Source organism: Camelina sativa, chromosome 15 (assembly GCF_030686135.1).
Source record: "Camelina sativa cultivar CO46 ecotype springtype chromosome 15, ASM3068613v1".
Taxonomy (NCBI): domain Eukaryota; kingdom Viridiplantae; phylum Streptophyta; class Magnoliopsida; order Brassicales; family Brassicaceae; genus Camelina; species Camelina sativa.
The window spans coordinates 13,239,350-13,258,674 of NC_141894.1; the positions used below are offsets into that span (position 1 = coordinate 13,239,350).

Here is a 19,325-nt window from a genome sequence, read left to right on the forward strand (position 1 = left end):
GACCAGTTAGGGTTCTCGAGAGGAGGATCAAGGAACTTCGGAAGAAGAAGATTCCTTTGATGAGAGTCCTGTGGGACTGTGATGGTGTTGAGGAGCAGACTTGGGAGCCTGAGGCAAAGATGAAGGCAAGGTTCAAGAAGTGGTATGAGAAGCAAGCCGCAAATTGAGCTTGTTTAGCCTGGTCCCATCTGTAATCCGTGGCTGGAGCGGGAATGGAGTATTCCAGCCCATCTCTCTTGTTACTCGGTCGCTTGGGGTGGTTGGTTGTGCGACTCAGTAACAAGATGAGGTGGTGTTCGGTGTACAAAGTCTCCGTGAGGTGGGGTTTTTGGAGGAAAGTTTTCCTAGAATAGGAGTTTCTAAAAATGGAAAGTGCTAAATATGGAAAGTTTTACGTGAGTTAGAATTTGTCCATTTTAGCGGTGGAGAGCCTGGGAGGGGCTTGTGTGTGGCCTTAGTGGCGGACTTTCGAGTCAGTGTGCCCGTGTGTGACGGTCTTTTTAGACATTGTGTGGCCTTTGTGGCGGGCTGTTTTGCCGTGTGTGGCCTTTGTGGCGGGCTGTTTAGCCGTGTGTGGCCTTTGTGGCGGGCTGTTTAGCCAATTGTGTGGCCTTTGTGGCGGGCTGTTAAGCCAGAGTGTCTTTGTGACGGTCCTTCGGGACAGATGGTCTTTGTGACGGCCCTTCGGGACAGATGGTCTTTGTGACGGGCTGTTTAGCCAGAGTGTCTTTGTGACGGTCCTCTTTAGGAAATTTGTTTGGCCTTGGTGGCAGTCTTCTTTAGGACATTTGCTTGGCCTTGGTGGCGGTCCTCTTTAGGACATTTTTTTGGCCTTGGTGGCGGTCCTCTTTAGGACATTTTGTTTGGCCTTAGTGGCGGTCCTTTTTAGGACATTTTGTTTGGCCTTAGTGGCGGCACTTGTGGCATGTATATGATCATTGTGTGGTCATGAGGTATTCCAGTGAGGGGATATGTGGCTGGTAGGACATTGAGATGTTTTACGCGAGCCACGGGAAGGAAACTTGGATAGGGATAGGACTCAGACGTGTTCAGAATGGTTTGCTCGTGACTCTTGGGGGACTCTGGTTCTCCTAGTACTGCCATATTCAGAGACTTTGTGGCTTGGGAGTATGGTTGGTATATCGACTTCGGACGATGGTCGGAGGCGCGCTGTAGGGTGACGACCCGAGAGAGACGAGTTTGGATTTTTCCTTATATATTATGGCATGCGGGTTTAGGCCCGATGAGGAGCCAACTTTTGGCATGCAGACTTAGGTCTGATGAGGAGCCAATAAGAACTCAAGGTCTAGGCCTATGAGTAAAGGAAAATCCAAAAAGTCGAGAGCAAATGACGCCTGGAGCGTGAGTTTATCGCCTAGAGGTGACCTTCTGTAGATCGGTCGGAGGAGTGCGGGCCGTGGAGACGGTTGCACATTAGTCCTTGGCTGATGATTGTTCAAGATTCGAGGACGAATCTAGATTGGTGGGGGAGAATTGTAACACCAGCAAACCTATTATTTGAGATTTTTGTGAGGGTGTCGATCGACACCACAGGAGGTGTCGATCGACACTAGTTGTAGCCGGTTTGGTCGGTTCGATTTTAATTGTCCGGTTTGCGTGGTTGGTTTAGGAAATCCCTAAAATCGAGTTGTAAAAGGGGGAAAACGACCTAGGGTCGTGTTTTGTTGTTGTTTCGCCGTTTTTAGAGAAAAACAAAAGAGAGAGTTGGTTCTTGAGTTTTTGAGAGAGATTGGTGAGATTCCTTGCTGTTCTTGGGAGATCTAAGGCTGGGAAGGTGCTAGAAGCTTGCTAGGAGTGAGGGAATTCGTTCTTATTGGTCAGAATCTTTCTGCAGAGATGTGAGTGCATGACCATGGCTAATCTAAGCCTTTGATTCCCTTGTTCTTGCTTGTTGTTGCTTGTTTGTGTGTTTTTCTTGCTGGGATTGGTTGATACTGGTTCCTATGGAGGTATAAGGCTTGGGTTTTGAGTATTGGATGATTTGGAGGAGATTTGGGAGCGAGATTTGACTCTCGACTTCGCGCGGATCGCAGTTGCAAAGGGAGTGTCGATCGATACCACTTGGTGTCGGTCGACACCAGCAAATTGGGCATCGATCGACACTGTGGGGTAGTGTCGGTCGACACCATTGAGCCAGTGTCGGTCGACACTAGGCTGGTGTCGGTCGACACCTCCCTTCCAGCGAGACGATGTTTGATTTCCTGGTTTGTGTGTTTGTTTGTTGCTTGTTTGGAACTTTGGAATCATTGTTGCTTGTGTGTATAGCCCAGTAGATGGGAGGATTGCCTCACTGAGTGTTTATCAAATACTCATGCATCTCAATTTGTGTTTGTGGTGCAGGTAAAGGCAAAGTGTGATCGTGGAATCAAGGCAATGAAGAGGAGGATGTTCTAGAGACTTGATTGGATGTTGTCTAGCATTGTTAGGTTGCTAGAGTTGAGTCCTAGATTGTTGCTTAGGATTGCTGGTTCACTAGTTGATGTTGTTTGGATTATTAGTTTATGATTGGAATTTATACTGAATATTATTTTATTGGTTATTGGTTTATTGGATATTTATTGGTTTGTTTTTCCGATGTTGATTGTGAATGTGGTTAGGTGGCTAGTGGGTATGGGACCACTAGTTGTAGTTTTATTTATATATATATTTATTATTTATTATTAAAAAAAAAAAGGTCGGTTGTTTCATTTTTGATTTAATCTCTTTTGATCATCTAAGATTGTTGATTTTTAAATAGTGTAGTCAATTGTAGTTAGAAGCGTTGATGAGACCATGTCCTCGCATGAGATTTCTAATGACCAAACTCTTTACGACCCTCATCAGTAAATAGCTCAATGAAGGTTTTGTTGTAGTTATTGTTTGATGATTTGCTATATGCTATTAATTTTGCCTTTGATATAATGTTTTTATTTTCATGTTTCTTCACAGAGTGTAGTGTGGATATATTGGATTAGAAGGTAGCTACTTTATGCAGTACGATTGAAAGCTTAATTAGGAGTGTATCAACAAAGGAAAAATAAAAACCTTCTATGATCTCGGTAAAAAGAAGAGTGGAACATGGGTAAATAAACTTCGTTTATTGTATTGATGTTTGTGATGTTGTGCCGTTCGAATCATGGATTTTGTATTCATTTGTGTATTGATCAATGTTTTGTATTGGAGAACTTGTTCACAAACATGCACAAAAAGAAGTGTGTCAGTTTTGTTATAAGAAACAAAAACAAAAAGAAGTTCCCCAAGTGAAAATCCCTAAGTATGTTATCAATTCCGTTTTGTTCAGTTACTACTCTCTCTTGATCGATTGTTGTGTAGGGTTCTGAGTAAAAGCTTGTAGAAAAGCATGAAAATGAAACTTGGAGAAGAAGCTCTTTTCGTGATATTATTTCATCTCACCTTTATAGTTACATTGTTATTTTGTATTTAAAGAGAAGACTCTTAGATGATAAGAGAACATGTGTCCTCTAACTCATGATTCCAAAGGATATCAAATTTGTTGTGTAGGAAACATTCATGAAGCTTATGATTTGTGCACAGCTTTTAATTAAGTTTGTCTTTTTGTTGCAGGCTTGTTAATACACTAGAGCTTTTAAAAATCATAGCAAACATTAGAGTCAAGCCAATTATACAATTAAATTTACCATATATAAATGTAAACACTTGTAATAACAAATACTATGGAATTGCAAATCATTGTAGGCTTAATTTTTATATTTCAGTATACTTCTATATCTTATCATTGTTAATCATAATTTTTATGATTAATATAATTTCAGAAAAGTAAATCATATTTTTAACACCAAATGTATTTAAAAATGTATAAAAAAACATTATGCGGTATCGCGCGGATCTAACCTTGTATATAATAAAAATCTAATGAATTTGTTTACAGAAAAGAAAATGTCCAATTCTATATCCTTTAAACATTTCTACTTCATTTAAAATAAATAATTTTGAGTCGTCGACAATGAATTTAAAATTTTTTTGGTGTTACGCTATCAGTTAATTACTTTTTGTTTATCTATCAGTTAATTTCAATTTCAGTTTGGATATAGAAAAGTACTTCGATCTTGTACTCATTTTATTATTATTAATTACTTTTTTTTTTTTTTCAAAGTCTAAGTTAATCTCTAAGGCTTTTAACGAATCTGTTATTTTTGATACTAAGGGGGTTTCTGTGTTATATTCATTGTTCCTGCTTGCCTCAGCAACTTAAATAATTTATTGTTTTTTCGGTAAAAAGTTAAAAAAAATGTTATACCAATTTTTTATTTTTCATGTACAATGTTGATACATCTTATTAAAAATAATAAGAGCAACAATATTTGGGTTCACCCTTAGGGGTGAACCTATTCATTCACCCTCTTATAAAATAAGGAAATAAAATCGGTATATATTATTATAAAATTAAAAACTTAAACCCGTTTTTTTATAAACTCAAACCGATATATAATTTCATTCTAATTGTAAAATCTAAACCCTAATCATCTCATTTGTAAATCCAAACAGACGTCTAATTTTATTCTAATTACAAAATCTAAACCCTAACCATCTCATTTGTAAATCCAAACTGACATATAATTTCGTTCTAATTGTATAAAATCTAAACCATAATCATCTTATTTGTATATCCAACCCGACATATAATTTAATTTTAATTGTAAAATCTAAACCCTAACCACCTCATTTGTAAACTCAAACCGATATATAATTTCGTTTTAATTGTAAAATCTAAATCCTAACAACTTCATTTGTAAACCCAAATAGACATATAATTTTGTTTTAATTGTAAAGTTTTAACTCTAATCACCTTATTTGTAAACTCAAACCAACACATAATTTTGTTCTAATTTTAAAAATCTAAACCAAGCCAATATTTAATTTTTCTTAATTAAAAATATATATAGAATTTGTTTCCTTAATTTGTTTTGCTTTTTAATTTAGTTTTAATTTATTTTTTAATGAAATAATGTACAGAAGCTTTTGATTGGTTGAAAAGAAGAGGTGAACAGAAAGATTCACCCTAGGGGTGAACCTAAATATTTTTCTTAAAAGAGAAAGAGAGGGAAATTAATACAACGAAAATAAGTGCCGAGAACAGAGCAGTCATGAAAGGAAAGAAGACAATCCCTTAATGACCGGTCCAAGGAGGCTTGAGCTGAAGTGGCGGTAGATGATATGCTGGTGAAAATCCTTGCACTGCGTTCACGCCACACAAAGTAACAGGCGGCTTGCAGAATGAGCTTGATGAGAACAAATACTTGTGACTGATGTCGGGACCTTGCCTGAAGAATCCAAGATGATATAGAGAGAAGATCTTGATGAGGAGGGGATGGCCAGAATCTAGAAGCAAAAGCTACCCACACGGAGGCAGAGAAAGCACACTCGAAGAAAAGGAGAGAATTAGATTCAGTACCAGAAGAGCAGAGCACACAAGCCACAAGAACATCTATTCCCCAGCGTCGGATTCTATCTCTCGTAGGAAGCCTCTCTAGTACCGCAAGCCAAGTTATGAAAGAATAATGAGGCACTGCTTCTATGAACCGCACAGTCTTGAACCAAGGGACCAAGGGAGAATGAGAACGAAGCTGCTCTCATGTTTCCTTGTTAGAGGAAGATCCAGGAAAAAAATCATGACGTACAACACCAAAGAAAAACATCTTCACCTTCAGAATCGGTGGAGGGAGTTATGACCATAAAAGATTGTTGCTGTTCAGACCGTGCTGCAGGCATCCACCACTCCCCATTCCTCACTGCATCTGAGACAAGAGCACCCTTTCTTAGCCTCAACAGCCTTGGCCCATTAACACCCATGAAGTCAATTAATGGGGATAGGTCCCATCAATTATCCAACCAGAAAGAAGCCGGCAACATGCACACAGTCACTGAATCTTTGAGGGTTCTCTCTTTGACTTCTGCATTAGTGCATTAAAAAAAAATACCCACCAAAATTAGTTTTTTTTGTTATATTCATAAATTTATTCCTGTTCAGACCATCATAGCCTTCCTCGTTGTTTGGGTAGGCCATGATCGATTGGGTCACTCTGGAAAGAGAAAAAGCTAGTTACTTCAGTCGCAAGCAGATTCTGCTAGTTAGTTATTTCAATTCGCTATTTTGTTTTGAAAAAAAGTATATAAATTAACATGTTATTATTATTTTATTTTTTTGGTGTATATCAAAATTTAAAGACTATGTAGTATGAATTTAAATAAAGTAAAAAAAATCGAATTTTTTTGATGATTATATATTTAGTGCAATTAAGTCATAATATTTTACATGCCATATGCCATATATTTTTGTAGTTGTAGTCATATTTCAAAATCATTGTGATATATATTCTCACAAAATTTATATTGTGGTGTTAGTTATACATATTTTTTTTTTTTTTTATGGTGATAGCTTAAAGAGTTTTAAATTGTTTTAATTAAGAAAAAATCAAAATAATAAACAGTAGGTTTGCAGTTTCTCATACATATATAACTAAGTGAGTCTAACCATAGACTATTAGACTAATACATTTTCCATAAAAATAAAATGAAAAAACAGCAACTACTTTATTAGGTTATTATCTTAAAGTCTTTAATTTTGTCTAGACTTTGATTTTTATGAAATTATAATGTTTCATAAAGAAAAAAAATAATTAAACTATATATCATATATTCAATGTATATCCTATTCAAATAAACCGAAACTTTTATGAAGTTAAGATATCATTGATTAAATCAAGGAAAAATAATGATATTGTAGAATTTATAAAATTATGGGAGATTTGAAATATGAGGTCATGAGGGTTATAGTGAGATATGTGTTTTTCTTTTAATAGATAATACAAAAAGTCATGTATCAAAGGTAACTATTTGAGAGTTACAAAAGTGCAGTTAAGTACATACTAATACATTTTTAACATGTTCTATTATATTAAATTAAATCCATTGAGAACACTACTATGATATTATTATGGGAGTTAAAAACAAACTTTTATACTTTTCCAACTCCTAAAATTGAAACCCATTTAATTTAAAAGTGAGTGTTGGTGGATCCATAATTTGATTCAAAAGTATAATATGTTACACATTGATGTTTTAAAAGAATAGGAACATCTAATTCTCAAATAAACTTGATTTTTTTTGTTAAAACCAACATATGTGAATTTAAATTTATCTATAGAAATTTAATTAATAAATATGAATAGATTAGAAAGGCAAGAAATATAAAAAAAAATATATATATTTTATTTTTATACTAATAAAACAAAAATTGAAAAAAATGTTAAATATATATAATACTTTCTAAATTAAAATATAAAATCAAACTCTTACAACACATATTGATAGACTCCTGGTAAGGAATCTGCTCCCAAGAACACACTCGCAAGGTCTTGAAGATGAACGGTCAGAAAGATGATGATCAATGGGTCGTAGATACAAAGACAAGATCGACGAAGAAGGTGAAGGGGTGAAAATGCAGTGGATCGGAGAAGATAAAGCGGATGAAATGATGCAGCGGATGAAAGGGGGATCAAAATGAACTTCTAAGAGAGATGGAAATCTCTTAGACTTCAGGCTCGAATTCAACTTAGATATGACACAATAAGAAGAAAACAAGTTGAGAAGAAATTACACACTTCTCAGATCAAACAAGTAGAAAGAAGTTTTTGATTAAAATGTTTGATGAAAAACAAAGAAGAGATACATTGTCTTTTTATAGGAGAAGGGAGGGAACGAAAGAGAGAAGAGAAATAAAACCCTAGACAGCCTTGCAAGAGCTTTAACAAGATCAAGTTCATGCAAGATGTCTAGGAAATGACAAAACATTAAATGCATTGTTTTTGAATGAGAAAGAGATAGAAAATGGGCCAAGGCCTTTGTAATGAACCTTGGACCACGACTTGGGCTGGCAAAGGGGCTTGAAAATGTTACTTAGGCCTCATTAAAAACCTTGTCAAGAAAACCCAATGGGACAAAACTTGACCAAGGGAAAAAGAGTACCAAAGCAACACTTTACCCTTTACCGAGCACCTTGAGCTGTGATCATTGTGAAAGTTGTTTGAGCCACGTCTTCAAGCTTCTTGTCCAACTCTTTAAGTATTCTATTGATGGCTTGGTTGAACCTCTTGGACCATGACCTTGTTATAGGACCCGCCGGAACGATCAATGCTTCCTTTGCTGCTTCTGCTGGTATAAGCTGCTCCTCTAATGCTTCATCTGGTTCAAGCTGATCCTCAAGTCCATGTTCATTGGTCAAGCTTTCCATGGTCTCATCATCTTCTCCCACTTGAAAAGGATTTGACCTCAAATCCGAATTATCTGCACAATAAGGAAGAAGATCAGAAACATTGAAACTACCACTAACTTTGTACTTACCTTGGAGGTCGAGTTGGTAGGCATTGTTGTTGATTCGTTTGAGCACTGTGAACGGTCCATCAATCCTCGGCATTAGTTTGGATGCTCGCTCCTCCGGGAAACGCTCCTTCCTAAGATGAACCCACACTTGATCACCCTCATTGAAGATGACTTCTCTACGCCCTTTGTTCGCATACTTCTCATAAAGCTTCGTCCGGGCCTCCAAATTCTCCTTAGCCTTTTTGTGAACCTGTTTAACTAAATCGGCTTTTTTCTTGCCATCAAGACTCGATCTCACACTCAAAGGTAAAGGCATTAGATCTAAAGGAGAAGTGGGGTTGAACCCATAAACAATTTCAAATGGAGAATACTTAGTCGCAGAATGCATAGAATGATTATAAGCAAATTCAACATGCGGCAAGCAATCCTCCCAAGTCTTAAGGTTCTTTTTGATAAGCACACGCAACAAAGTAGACAAGGTTCGATTCACAACTTCAGTTTGATCATCAGTTTGCGAATGACATGTAGTAGAGAAAAGCAATCTAGTTCCTAACTTAGACCACAAAGTTTTCCAAAAATAACTAAGGAACTTAGTGTCACGATCAGAAACAATGGTCTTAGGAATGCCATGCAAACGAACAAATTCCCTAAAGAACAAGCTAGCAACATGAGAGGCATCATCAGTTTTATGACAAGGAATGAAATGTGCCATTTTAGAAAAGCGATCAACCACCACAAAAATAGAATCCTTACCAGCCCTAGTCCTAAGAAATCCAACCACAAAATCCATAGATATATCAGTCCAAGGATGCAAAGGAATAGGTAAAGGGGTATACAAACCGTGGGATTGAACCTTAGCCTTAGCTTGTTTACAAGTCGCACATCGTTCACATAGTCGTTCAACATCTCTTTTCATGTGAGGCCAGTGGAAATGTTCTTGCATCACCTTATAGGTCTTGGAAACTCCAAAGTGACCCATTAAACCATCTCCATGTGCTTCCCTTAGAAACAATTCTCTCAAAGAAGAGTGAGGCACACAAAGTCTATTTTCAAAGAACAGATAACCCTCATGGCGGTAATACTTTCCAAAAGCAAACTTCTCACAAGATTGAAATATTTTGCTAAAATCCAAATCATTGGCATACAAATCTTTTATCTGTTCAAAACCTAGCAATCTTGCATCTAAAGAAGTAAGCAAAACATACCTGCGAGATAATGCGTCGGCTACAACATTATCTTTACCTTTTTTGTACTTGATAACATATGGGAATATTTCAATGAATTCGACCCACCGCGCATGACGTTTGTTGAGTTTTTGTTGACCCTTTAAGTGCTTAAAAGACTCGTGGTCAGTATGAATGACAAACTCCTTCGGCCATAGGTAGTGTTGCCATGTTTGTAGTGCTCGGACCAAAGCGTAAAGCTCTTTGTCGTAGGTTGGATAATTGAGTGTAGCTCCTCCAAGCTTCTCACTGAAGAACGCTATGGGCTTATGATCCTGCATCAAAACAGCTCCAATACCTATCCCTAAGGCATCACACTCAATCTCAAAAGTTTTCATAAAATTCGGAAGAATTAAAACAGGGGAATTAGTAAGCTTTTCTTTCAAGGCCTGGAAGGCATTTTCCTGTGCAGCTTCCCATTTGAAACCAACGTCCTTCTTGATGACCTTCGTAAGCGGTGCGGCAATGGTGCTGAAATCCTTGACAAACCGTCGGTAGAATCCTGCTACGCCGTGAAAACTCCTCACCTCGCTCACATTTGTAGGACTTGGCCGATCTTTGATTGCCTTGACTTTCTCCTCATCAACCTTGATTCCATCTGCACTTACAACAAAGCCTAGGAAAACAAGATTATATGTGCAAAAGGTGCACTTCTTATAGTTTGCATTAAGCTTTTCCTTGCGAAGCAATTCTAAAACAAGTTTAAGATGCATGACATGATCATCTAAATTCTTGCTGTAAACCAAAATATCATCAAAATAAACCACTACAAAAATTCTGATATGCTTCCTAAGGACATGATTCATCAATCTCATGAAAGTGCTAGGCGCAATAGTTAAACCAAACGGCATGACTAACCATTCATATAACCCTTGTTTGGTTTTAAAAGCTGTTTTCCACTCATCACCTTCTTTCATGCGAATTTGATGATATCCACTTTTAAGATCAATCTTAGAAAATATGCTAGAACCATGCAATTCATCAAGCATATCATCTAATCTAGGGATAGGATGGCGATACTTAACCGTTATGTTGTTGATGGCTCGACAGTCCACGCACATTCGCCAACTCCCATTTTTCTTAGGTACTTGCAATACTGGAACGGCACATGGACTCATGCTTTCTCGAATATGTCTTCTGTCCATCAGCTCGTTCACTTGTTTTTCAAGCTCTTTGGTTTCAGTTGGGTTGGTGCGATAAGCAGGTCAGTTTGGTAAAGCGGCTCCCGACACAAAGTCGATTTGATGCTCGATCCCTCGGATAGGCGGTAAACCAATGGTATTTAAAGATTCACCTCCATTATCTAATTTAGATTATCATCTTATAAGTAATAATTCTCTCCTCCTCTCCCACCAATATCAAGTGTTGTTATATCTCATATGTGATGAGACCATGGAAAGCTCGACCAATGAACATGGACGTGAGGATCAGCTTGAACCAGAGGAAGCATTAGAGGAGCAGCTATTCTCTAAAATTATATGATCATATAGTCTCTAAAATTAAAATTTAGCATTAAAAATTTACATCGATATTTCATTTATTTTCTTGTAACCCATACAACGAAAATAAGAAATCAAAAACAAAAACAAAAAACAAAAAATGATTTGAGGTATTGTGGAAGAGAATGAGAGAAGTGAAAGAGAATCAGAGAATGTGAAATTGAGAAAGTAAAAGAATGCCAATATGAGAATATGAGAGAATGAGAGAATACTTATTTATATGATAAAATTGATGGAAGTTACATTTAGAATTATGGAGTTACAATAATAATTTATTGTGTTTGAATAAAATTGAGTGGTGGAATATAATTAATGCATAATTTTATTTTAATGTGTGAATTAAATGTATTGTGTTAATTAGGTCTTAAATATTGTTTAATTGCTTTAAATGAGTTTTAATATGTGAGTTAAATATTGTGTTAAAGTAATTAAACAATTAAAAACAAAAACAAAAATAAAAAAAAAAACATTAAATGAAAAACAACCAATAAAAAGAGACCAAAACCTTACTTTTATGTATTTTTTTTTCTTTTTTTTTTATCAAACCTTACTTTTATGTATATAATTACTTTTATGATCTTTTGTGCATTATCCAGTCTTTCCCATCATTTATTTCAAGGTTTATGTACGTAAAAAAAAAAACAGTTTTAGAGTAGTTAAGACATAATAATCAGAGCTCCTTACGTTAAAATCATCATCATATCAAGTGAAAAACAAGCTCAATCCAAACCAAAACTATACACCATAAAGAAGAAAGGAAATCACAAAGTACCAGAAAATATTTATTCAATTCTTCAATGGACATTTTCCTCAAAAAAAAGTAATAATAATAATAATAAATAAATAAACAGTTCGTCAAAAAAAAAAATAATAAATAAACCAAGAGGAAGAAAAAGAGAGTAGGTGCCTCGACTGTACGTTGCTAGATATGAACCAAACTTGGAACATAATTGAAAATTCGTGGACACCATGTTTTGTCTGTAGATCCTTGCGACCATGGAAAGTCTTTAAAAGTATAAGGCATCTCTGTATAATTTTCATCGTCCTTTCCAATAGTGTATACCATGTTCCAGCCGGTCTCAAAACCTAAATTAGAACACAAGGCCAATTTTTTCTCCTCGTCGATTAATAGACTCGAGTAAACATGAAAACAATTACTGCCAATGGGTAAATCCACTGTGAAGGATTTGCTCCACACCAAAGCAGCCTCATCATCACTTTTATTGGTTACCCATATCTCCATCTTTGGTCTATGATGAGAGCTCCGATGTAAAAGTGAGAGCTGTTCTTCTCTAACAACTGATAGAACAATAATACCAAGATTTTGAAACAACGGAACACATAGATGTTTAAACTTCTCTGTTATAAAATCAAAACATATCAAGCAAATATCTGTTTCATATACAGCAATCCAGTAAGTATTTTGCTTTAAAGACACGCCAACATATGCTAGTTCGAAGGTGTTGGGGTTTACGTCATTAAGAACCCTCCATGAATTAGAGCTGAAATCAAAGATTTCAAACTCAATAACTCGGTTCTGTGTTTTGTAATCTTTAAAATTACAACACCTCAAGATTTTGTAGTCACGGCAAGATTTGTTGTTGCGGTATCCTAGAGCAAACTTAGAGTCTCTCATGCGCAGATTTAACGCCCAAAGCTGTTCTTCTCTACCAACTGATAGAGTCACATCACCAATATCATTAGTGGAAGCCGCAGACGTTTAAATATGTCTGCTGTAAAATCAAAACTGTTTACGAATTTGTGTTCATTATAGCAACCCAATAAGTATTTCCTTTCAAAGACGACGGACCACTACTATAACCGTTACTTTGTATGACGCAGTCGACGTGATCAAAACCCCTCCATGAATCAGAGCTAAAGTCATATATTTCAAACCGTTGGTCATAGTAAACCTAGACTCTCTCTCGTAATAAGTTTTGGGTTGGATCCACCTGGTTTCTCCCACACGGATTCCAAGCCACGAGTCTACCATCTTTGGTGTTGCATAACAACAAACCATCGTAATGAAAAACGTCTTCTATTTCAACTTCTTCTAAACTAGAATGGGAAAAAGTTGAGATTGAAGGAGGAGCAACGTTGAGATTGACGCTCACTGGACAAACCCTATACCCCTTCAATATGAGAACCATATACTCCTTTGGTGCTTTACTAAAGTGCTTCTCAGTGAATCTTTCATCTTCAAATATAGCGTTCCATCGTTTGCAAGTAGATCGTAACCTTTTCACAGATGTCACCGGAAGCCTACAAAATATTTCGTCAACCAAATCTGGCGGAAGATAGGACATCATAGTTTTTTTATCTCTTTGTGATCAGATCTCCCAAGGAAAAAGAAAGCGTCTCAATTAGGATTTTGGTTTTTTATCTTTCAGTTTGCCCCTAAACCAATCTTTGTTTCGATAAACCGGAACCGATTGGGGGTTATGATTTCATCATTGTTCCGGCAGAGACAATTTTGTAGATAGCACAAGATTTGTTGTTTTCGTGTACTGGGACAAACCTAGAGTATCTCTTGCAACCAGCTTTTGGTTGGATCCACTTGGTTTCCAAACTAATAGTTTATTGTCCTTTGTAATGCATATCAATAAACCGTCGTAGCGGAAGACTTTGGCTGTATCGCGACTTCTTCTAAATTTAAATGAGAATCCTTAAGGGAAAGTGGACCTTTTAATATTATCTATAGCAAGGTTGAGATTGAAGCTTATTGTACATAAGAGTTTAAGCGATCTTAGAAATCATCAGTGCCAATTGGCAATTTAATGGAAATTTATCAACAAAAATAATAAACACATTTTAGATCTTGTCGGCACTAATATAACTAGGACTCAGACTCCCCGCGATGTCGCGGGGAAGTATTTTAGAAAAAAAAAAATAAATTTAAATTTTAAAATTATACATTATGAAATTATTGGAATGTAATAGAATAGTTTGAATACATAAACTGTTAATAAAAACACAAGCATCAAGATGAAAACTTATAACAAAAAATATTATCTAGAATAGACGCAACTTTGAAAAACATATTACTTAAAGTATTATAAATATAAGATATTTTTATGAAGAATTATGGTAAAGAACTATAATTAAAAAAAAAATCATTATGACAAAGTGATCCTTACTGAAAATATTGAACTAATGGTTATAATGAGTAATGTAATTTTCTATTAAATAACTATAATTAAAAAATATATTTAATAATGAGTGAAACAGTATCAACTGAAAATTAAAATTAAAATACACAACTCTTAAGAAAAAATAAATTAAATTTTAAATATTACAATAGTTACAATAAATAGATGCAACTATAAATTCTATATTAAGTTTTATTAAATTTCTATATTACTATAATCATTTCTAAAATTTTAGTTAGATGATAAAATAACATTGAATATTAGATATAAAAAATAAAAAATATATATATTCAAATTATTTAGATTTAACATAAAATAAAAAATTTGTCTCAATGAACAATGATTTGTTAGTTATTGATGAAGAGACAAATATATAGAGAATTCAAAAGATATGACTATTTAAATAGACACACCTATTAGAACGAAAAGTTGTGATAGAAAAAAAGAATAAAATATAGTGAAAAGACACAACTCTACAATGAACAAATACAATTGTTTGAGTTTTTTAAAAAGAACAAATAAAACCAATTTTTTTACAGAAAAATACTACGAAAAGTCACAACTGTTGTTCTCATTTATTCAGATTGTTATTATTATTTTTAAATATTAAAATATTTTTTTAACAGAAAGTTAAGATAAATAGACACAACTGTAAATTCAATATTAAGTTGTATAAAATTTCTCTATTGCTATAATTATTTCTAAAATTTAAGTTAGATTATAGAATATATTCAATTATCTAGACTCAACATAAAATGGAAAATTTGTTTCAACAAACTTGTTAGTTAGTGATGAAGAGACAAATATAAAGAGAGTTCAAAAAGCATGACTATTTAAATAGACACACCTATTAGAACGAAAAGTTGTGATGAAAAAATATAAATAAAATATAGTGAAAAGACACAACTCTACGATGAACAGATACAACCTTTTGAATTATAAAAAAAAACAAATAAAAACATTTTTTACGAAAAGTAACAACGAAAAATCGCAACTGTTGTGTCTGCACTTGATTATACCTACAAACCCATATAAACTGCTTTTAAATAGAAGACATCTTTATTACCATATTCAAAAGTCAAATCCAAAAGTTCATTATATAATCCATCTAACTCTTGGAAAAAGACTTTAGGTATAAAATTAACTAAAAGTTGTAAATTAGATTCATCATTCCAAAAATCTTTTGTTAAATCAAGAATTGGAGGAATCTCTTTACTTTTAAAAGAATGAATGCTAGAAGATAATTTAGAGAGCTGTAAAAACCGTTAAGATTGAAATTTTATATTATTTGGTGTCATGGCAAAAAAAAATGAAAACAGTTCAAACAGACAAATATATATAGATTTCAAAAGATATGAATATTCGAATAGATACAACTCTACAATGAATAGTTGCAACTTTACAAAAACCGTTTCAATGACTTATCACAACTTTATGTAAAACACACAATTTAAATTTTCTACATATTTTTGTGGAAAATTATCCAAAAGGTACGATTGAAAAAGACAACTTTTGGTGGCTATTATTCGGATTGCTATTATATATAAGTACTTTCATTAATTTTTTATATATAAAACTAACTAAAAGTTGTAAATTATATTCATCATTCCAAAAGTCTTTTGTTAAATCAAGAATTGGAGAAATTTCTTACTTTTAAAAGAATTAATGTTAGAGAATAATTTAGAGAGCCGTAAAAACCATTGAGATTTAAATTTTATATTATTTTGTGTCATGGCAAAAAAAAAACAGTTCAAAAAGACAAATATATAGATTTCAAAAGATACGAATATTCGAATAGACACAACTCTACAATGAACCTTGCAACTTTACAAAAAAACCGTTACAATAAACAATCGCAACTTTGTGTAAAACACACAATTTAAATTTTCTAGAGATTTTTTTGGAAAATTATCCAAAAAAGTACGATTGAAAAAACACAACTTTTGGTGGCCTTTATTCGAGATAGATCCATCATTCCAAAAATCTTTTGTTAAATCAATAATTAGAGGAATTTCTTAATTTTTAAAAGAATGAATGCTAGAAAATAATTTAGAAAAATGAATAAACCGTTGAGATTGAATTTTTAGTTGATTTTGTGTCATGTCAAAAAAAAATGAAAACAGTTAAAACAGAAAAATATATCTAGATTTCAAAAGATACGAATGTTTCAATCAACACAACTTTACAGTGAACAGTTGTAACTTTTCATAAATAACCGTTTTAATGATCCATCACGACTTTTCAGAAAATATCCAAAAGGTACAATTGAAAAAACACAACTGTTGGTCGCATTTATTCGGTTTGTTATTATTATATAGATTTGCTGGGTTATAGCGGATACATGGCCATGTTTCGCAAGCAAAAGATAGAAAATCATGATTTCGTCAATAGTTTTGCAATTCTTTAGCGACTTAATTCAATAGTTGTGTCATTGAACCGCTCGCTCTGGTTTGTATTTGGAACACCATTGGATAGAGATAAAGAGCACTCCCCGACAGTGCCATTGTGAGCTCATTTCCCTGCATTACTGATTCAGTATCGTGAATTATAAATAGTTTGTCACTTTTAAAATCAGAGCTCCTGAGGTTAAAACATCATCATCCGATCAAATATATATCTTTTGATTAAAAGTATTCATTAAATTATTCAAACAACATTGTCTTTGAAAATAAGTTTAACTGACAAGTTTCATTCTTATAGTTGGATTTGAACCAAACTTGGAACATAATTGAAAATAAATGGATACCACCTCGATCTGTTTGTAGAATCGACATAAAGGATTTCTGTATAAGATTCTTCGCCCTCTCGAATAATGTAAAAGTTGTTTCTACCGGTCTCGAAAATTCTCTCACAACACAAAGCCACTTTCTTCTCCTCGACAACTAAAGAACTGAAGAAAAATGGAAACCATAAATCGTGGGTGGGTATATCCACTGCAAACGATTTGCTCCACTCCAACACACCTTTAATATCAGTATCAATTTTATTGGTAACCCACATCGTTAATGTACTATCGCTCTTACTTAACACTGAGAGTTGTTTTTCTCCAACAACTGATAGAGCCATCTGATCAACAACCAGAGGAAGGCACATAGGTTTAAAGCTCTCTGCTGTAAAGTCAAAACATAGTAAGAATTCATCATAGCCTTCTGTATCATAAGCAAGCCAGTAACTATTTCCCTTCAGTGAGACGCCTATAGATGATAGCAGGAAGCAGTCGAGAGCGACAATATTATCAAGCACCCTCCATGAATCAGAGTTAAAATCATAGATTTGATACCCATTAACTCGGTCGTGTGGTATGTCGTTGTGACGTTTCCAAAACATCAGCATTTTGTAGCTATGGTTCGTTTTTTCGTATCCTAGAGCAAACGTAGAGTTCCACTTGTAACTGGTTTTAGGTGGGATCCACCTGGTTTCGCCTAAACAAGGGTTCCAAACCACAGGTCTATCATCTTTGGTGATGCATAGCAATAAACCTTCACAATGAACAACTAAATCTATGTCAAACTCTTCTAAACTAGAATGAGAATCCTTTAGGCCAAGACCACCCTTAAACTCTAGAGATGGAGGAGCAATTTTGAGATTGAGGCTCATTGAAAAAACCCTATACTCCTTCAGCATGAGAACGATAGACTCCTTTGGTGCTTTACTAAAGTGTTTCTCAGTAAACCTTTGGTCTTTGAATAAAGCGTTCCATTGTGTGCAAGTAGATCTTAATCGTTTTAAAGCTGTGGCTGGAAGCCTAGAAAGTATTTCCTCTACCAAATCTAAAGGAAGAATTACGGACATCATCATTATTTCTCCCAGGAAATAAGACAGCTACTTGTCTTATATAAAGAACAATTCCTCCTCCAAGTAGTATTTTTCTTTTTTCCTTTGTGGATTCACTTTTATAGAATTTTTTACTTTTTCATAATCATAGAATATTCATTATTTAAAAAAATTAGGAAAATAAATACTTTTGGATATAATCAGAGTTAAAACACACAGATTTCATTCCTATTTTAGATAAAGATAGTTTTCTGGAATCTAAAATAGATATTTTAAAATATTCATTATTTTTATTTTAAATTATGATTTTAAAATATTCATTAAGATTTTAAATTATGATTCTTCTATCATCTTCCTTCTATCTAAAATATTCATTATTATTTTTTTAAAAAAGAAAAATAAATATTTTTGGAATGGTAGTTATAAGAAAAAAATTATAAAAATTCAATATTTATTTATCACCAATACATTTATTTAATATTTAAAATATATTTTTTTGTTAATTATTGAGTAAGACTATTTTAGTAATTTTACATGTTGAAAATTAAATTTTATAAATAAAAATTTTTAAGAAACATAGTATTTTTCAAAACTCTAATTCTTTATTATCTTAAAATATAATTATTTTGAATATTTTTTCAAAGGTAATCAATCATTTACTTCAATTGTCATTGAAAATACGTGTCAAAATTGTTTATTTACAATTAGCAAGAGTAATTCTGGAACTAAAAATTTATTTAAAAAAAAATCTAGGACTAAAACAATTCAAATCAAATCATTTGTGTAAAGGAATATGAAATAGGACAGCTAGAAGATATCCTATGCTATAAAGCACGGATCAACATTTTTTCCAAAAATTATAATATAATAATATAATTACTATTGTTATATTTGTTTTTAAATATTATTTTGTATGAGACGATATTTACTTTTAATATTGCAATTGTTTGGTAAATCTACATATTATTTTTTAAATACTAATTATTTTATAATATTATAGTAGTTTATTTGTTTGATATATTACTTTTTTATATTGTTTGTTTGTTGTATTTGCATTATTATTTTTTGAAATATTTTAAAGTAGTAGTTATTATATTCTAATTGTGACCAAATAAAATATATTTAATTTATCAACCACATAAATTTAGTTTTACCAACCAACACAGATTAAGTAATATATCTTTGATTTTAAAAATTCATATCACAACATATGCAGCAAAAAATTTGCATATTTATTTATCATATGTATTATATGATAATTCAAAACAATCTGTAAATGAAATAAAAGGAAGATTATAGGAGAATCATAATTTAAAATC

The 19,325-nt window shown here is 33.4% G+C and overlaps 2 protein-coding genes and 1 pseudogene across 2 annotated transcripts; all 3 read right to left on the minus strand.

The window, feature by feature from the left end:
* Nucleotides 1–5,124: 5,124 nt before the first annotated feature.
* LOC147926579 (uncharacterized) lies at nt 5,125–5,832 on the minus strand. Its single transcript, XM_087487108.1, has 3 exons — nt 5,685–5,832; nt 5,304–5,509; nt 5,125–5,217 (listed from the first exon to the last, which is right to left on the minus strand). The coding sequence occupies exons 1-3, from the start codon at nt 5,830–5,832 to the stop codon at nt 5,125–5,127; spliced, it is 447 nt and encodes a 148-aa protein (XP_087343234.1).
* A 5,970-nt stretch (nt 5,833–11,802) lies between these two features.
* Nucleotides 11,803–13,484, minus strand: LOC147926580 (F-box protein At3g22700 pseudogene; annotated as a pseudogene).
* Nucleotides 13,485–16,850: 3,366 nt separating this feature from the next.
* On the minus strand, nt 16,851–18,059 carry LOC104746738 (putative F-box/kelch-repeat protein At3g22730). The gene has a single exon (XM_010468262.3). The coding sequence runs from the start codon at nt 18,028–18,030 to the stop codon at nt 16,927–16,929; it is 1,104 nt and encodes a 367-aa protein (XP_010466564.2). The 5' UTR covers nt 18,031–18,059; the 3' UTR covers nt 16,851–16,926.
* Nucleotides 18,060–19,325: the final 1,266 nt, after the last annotated feature.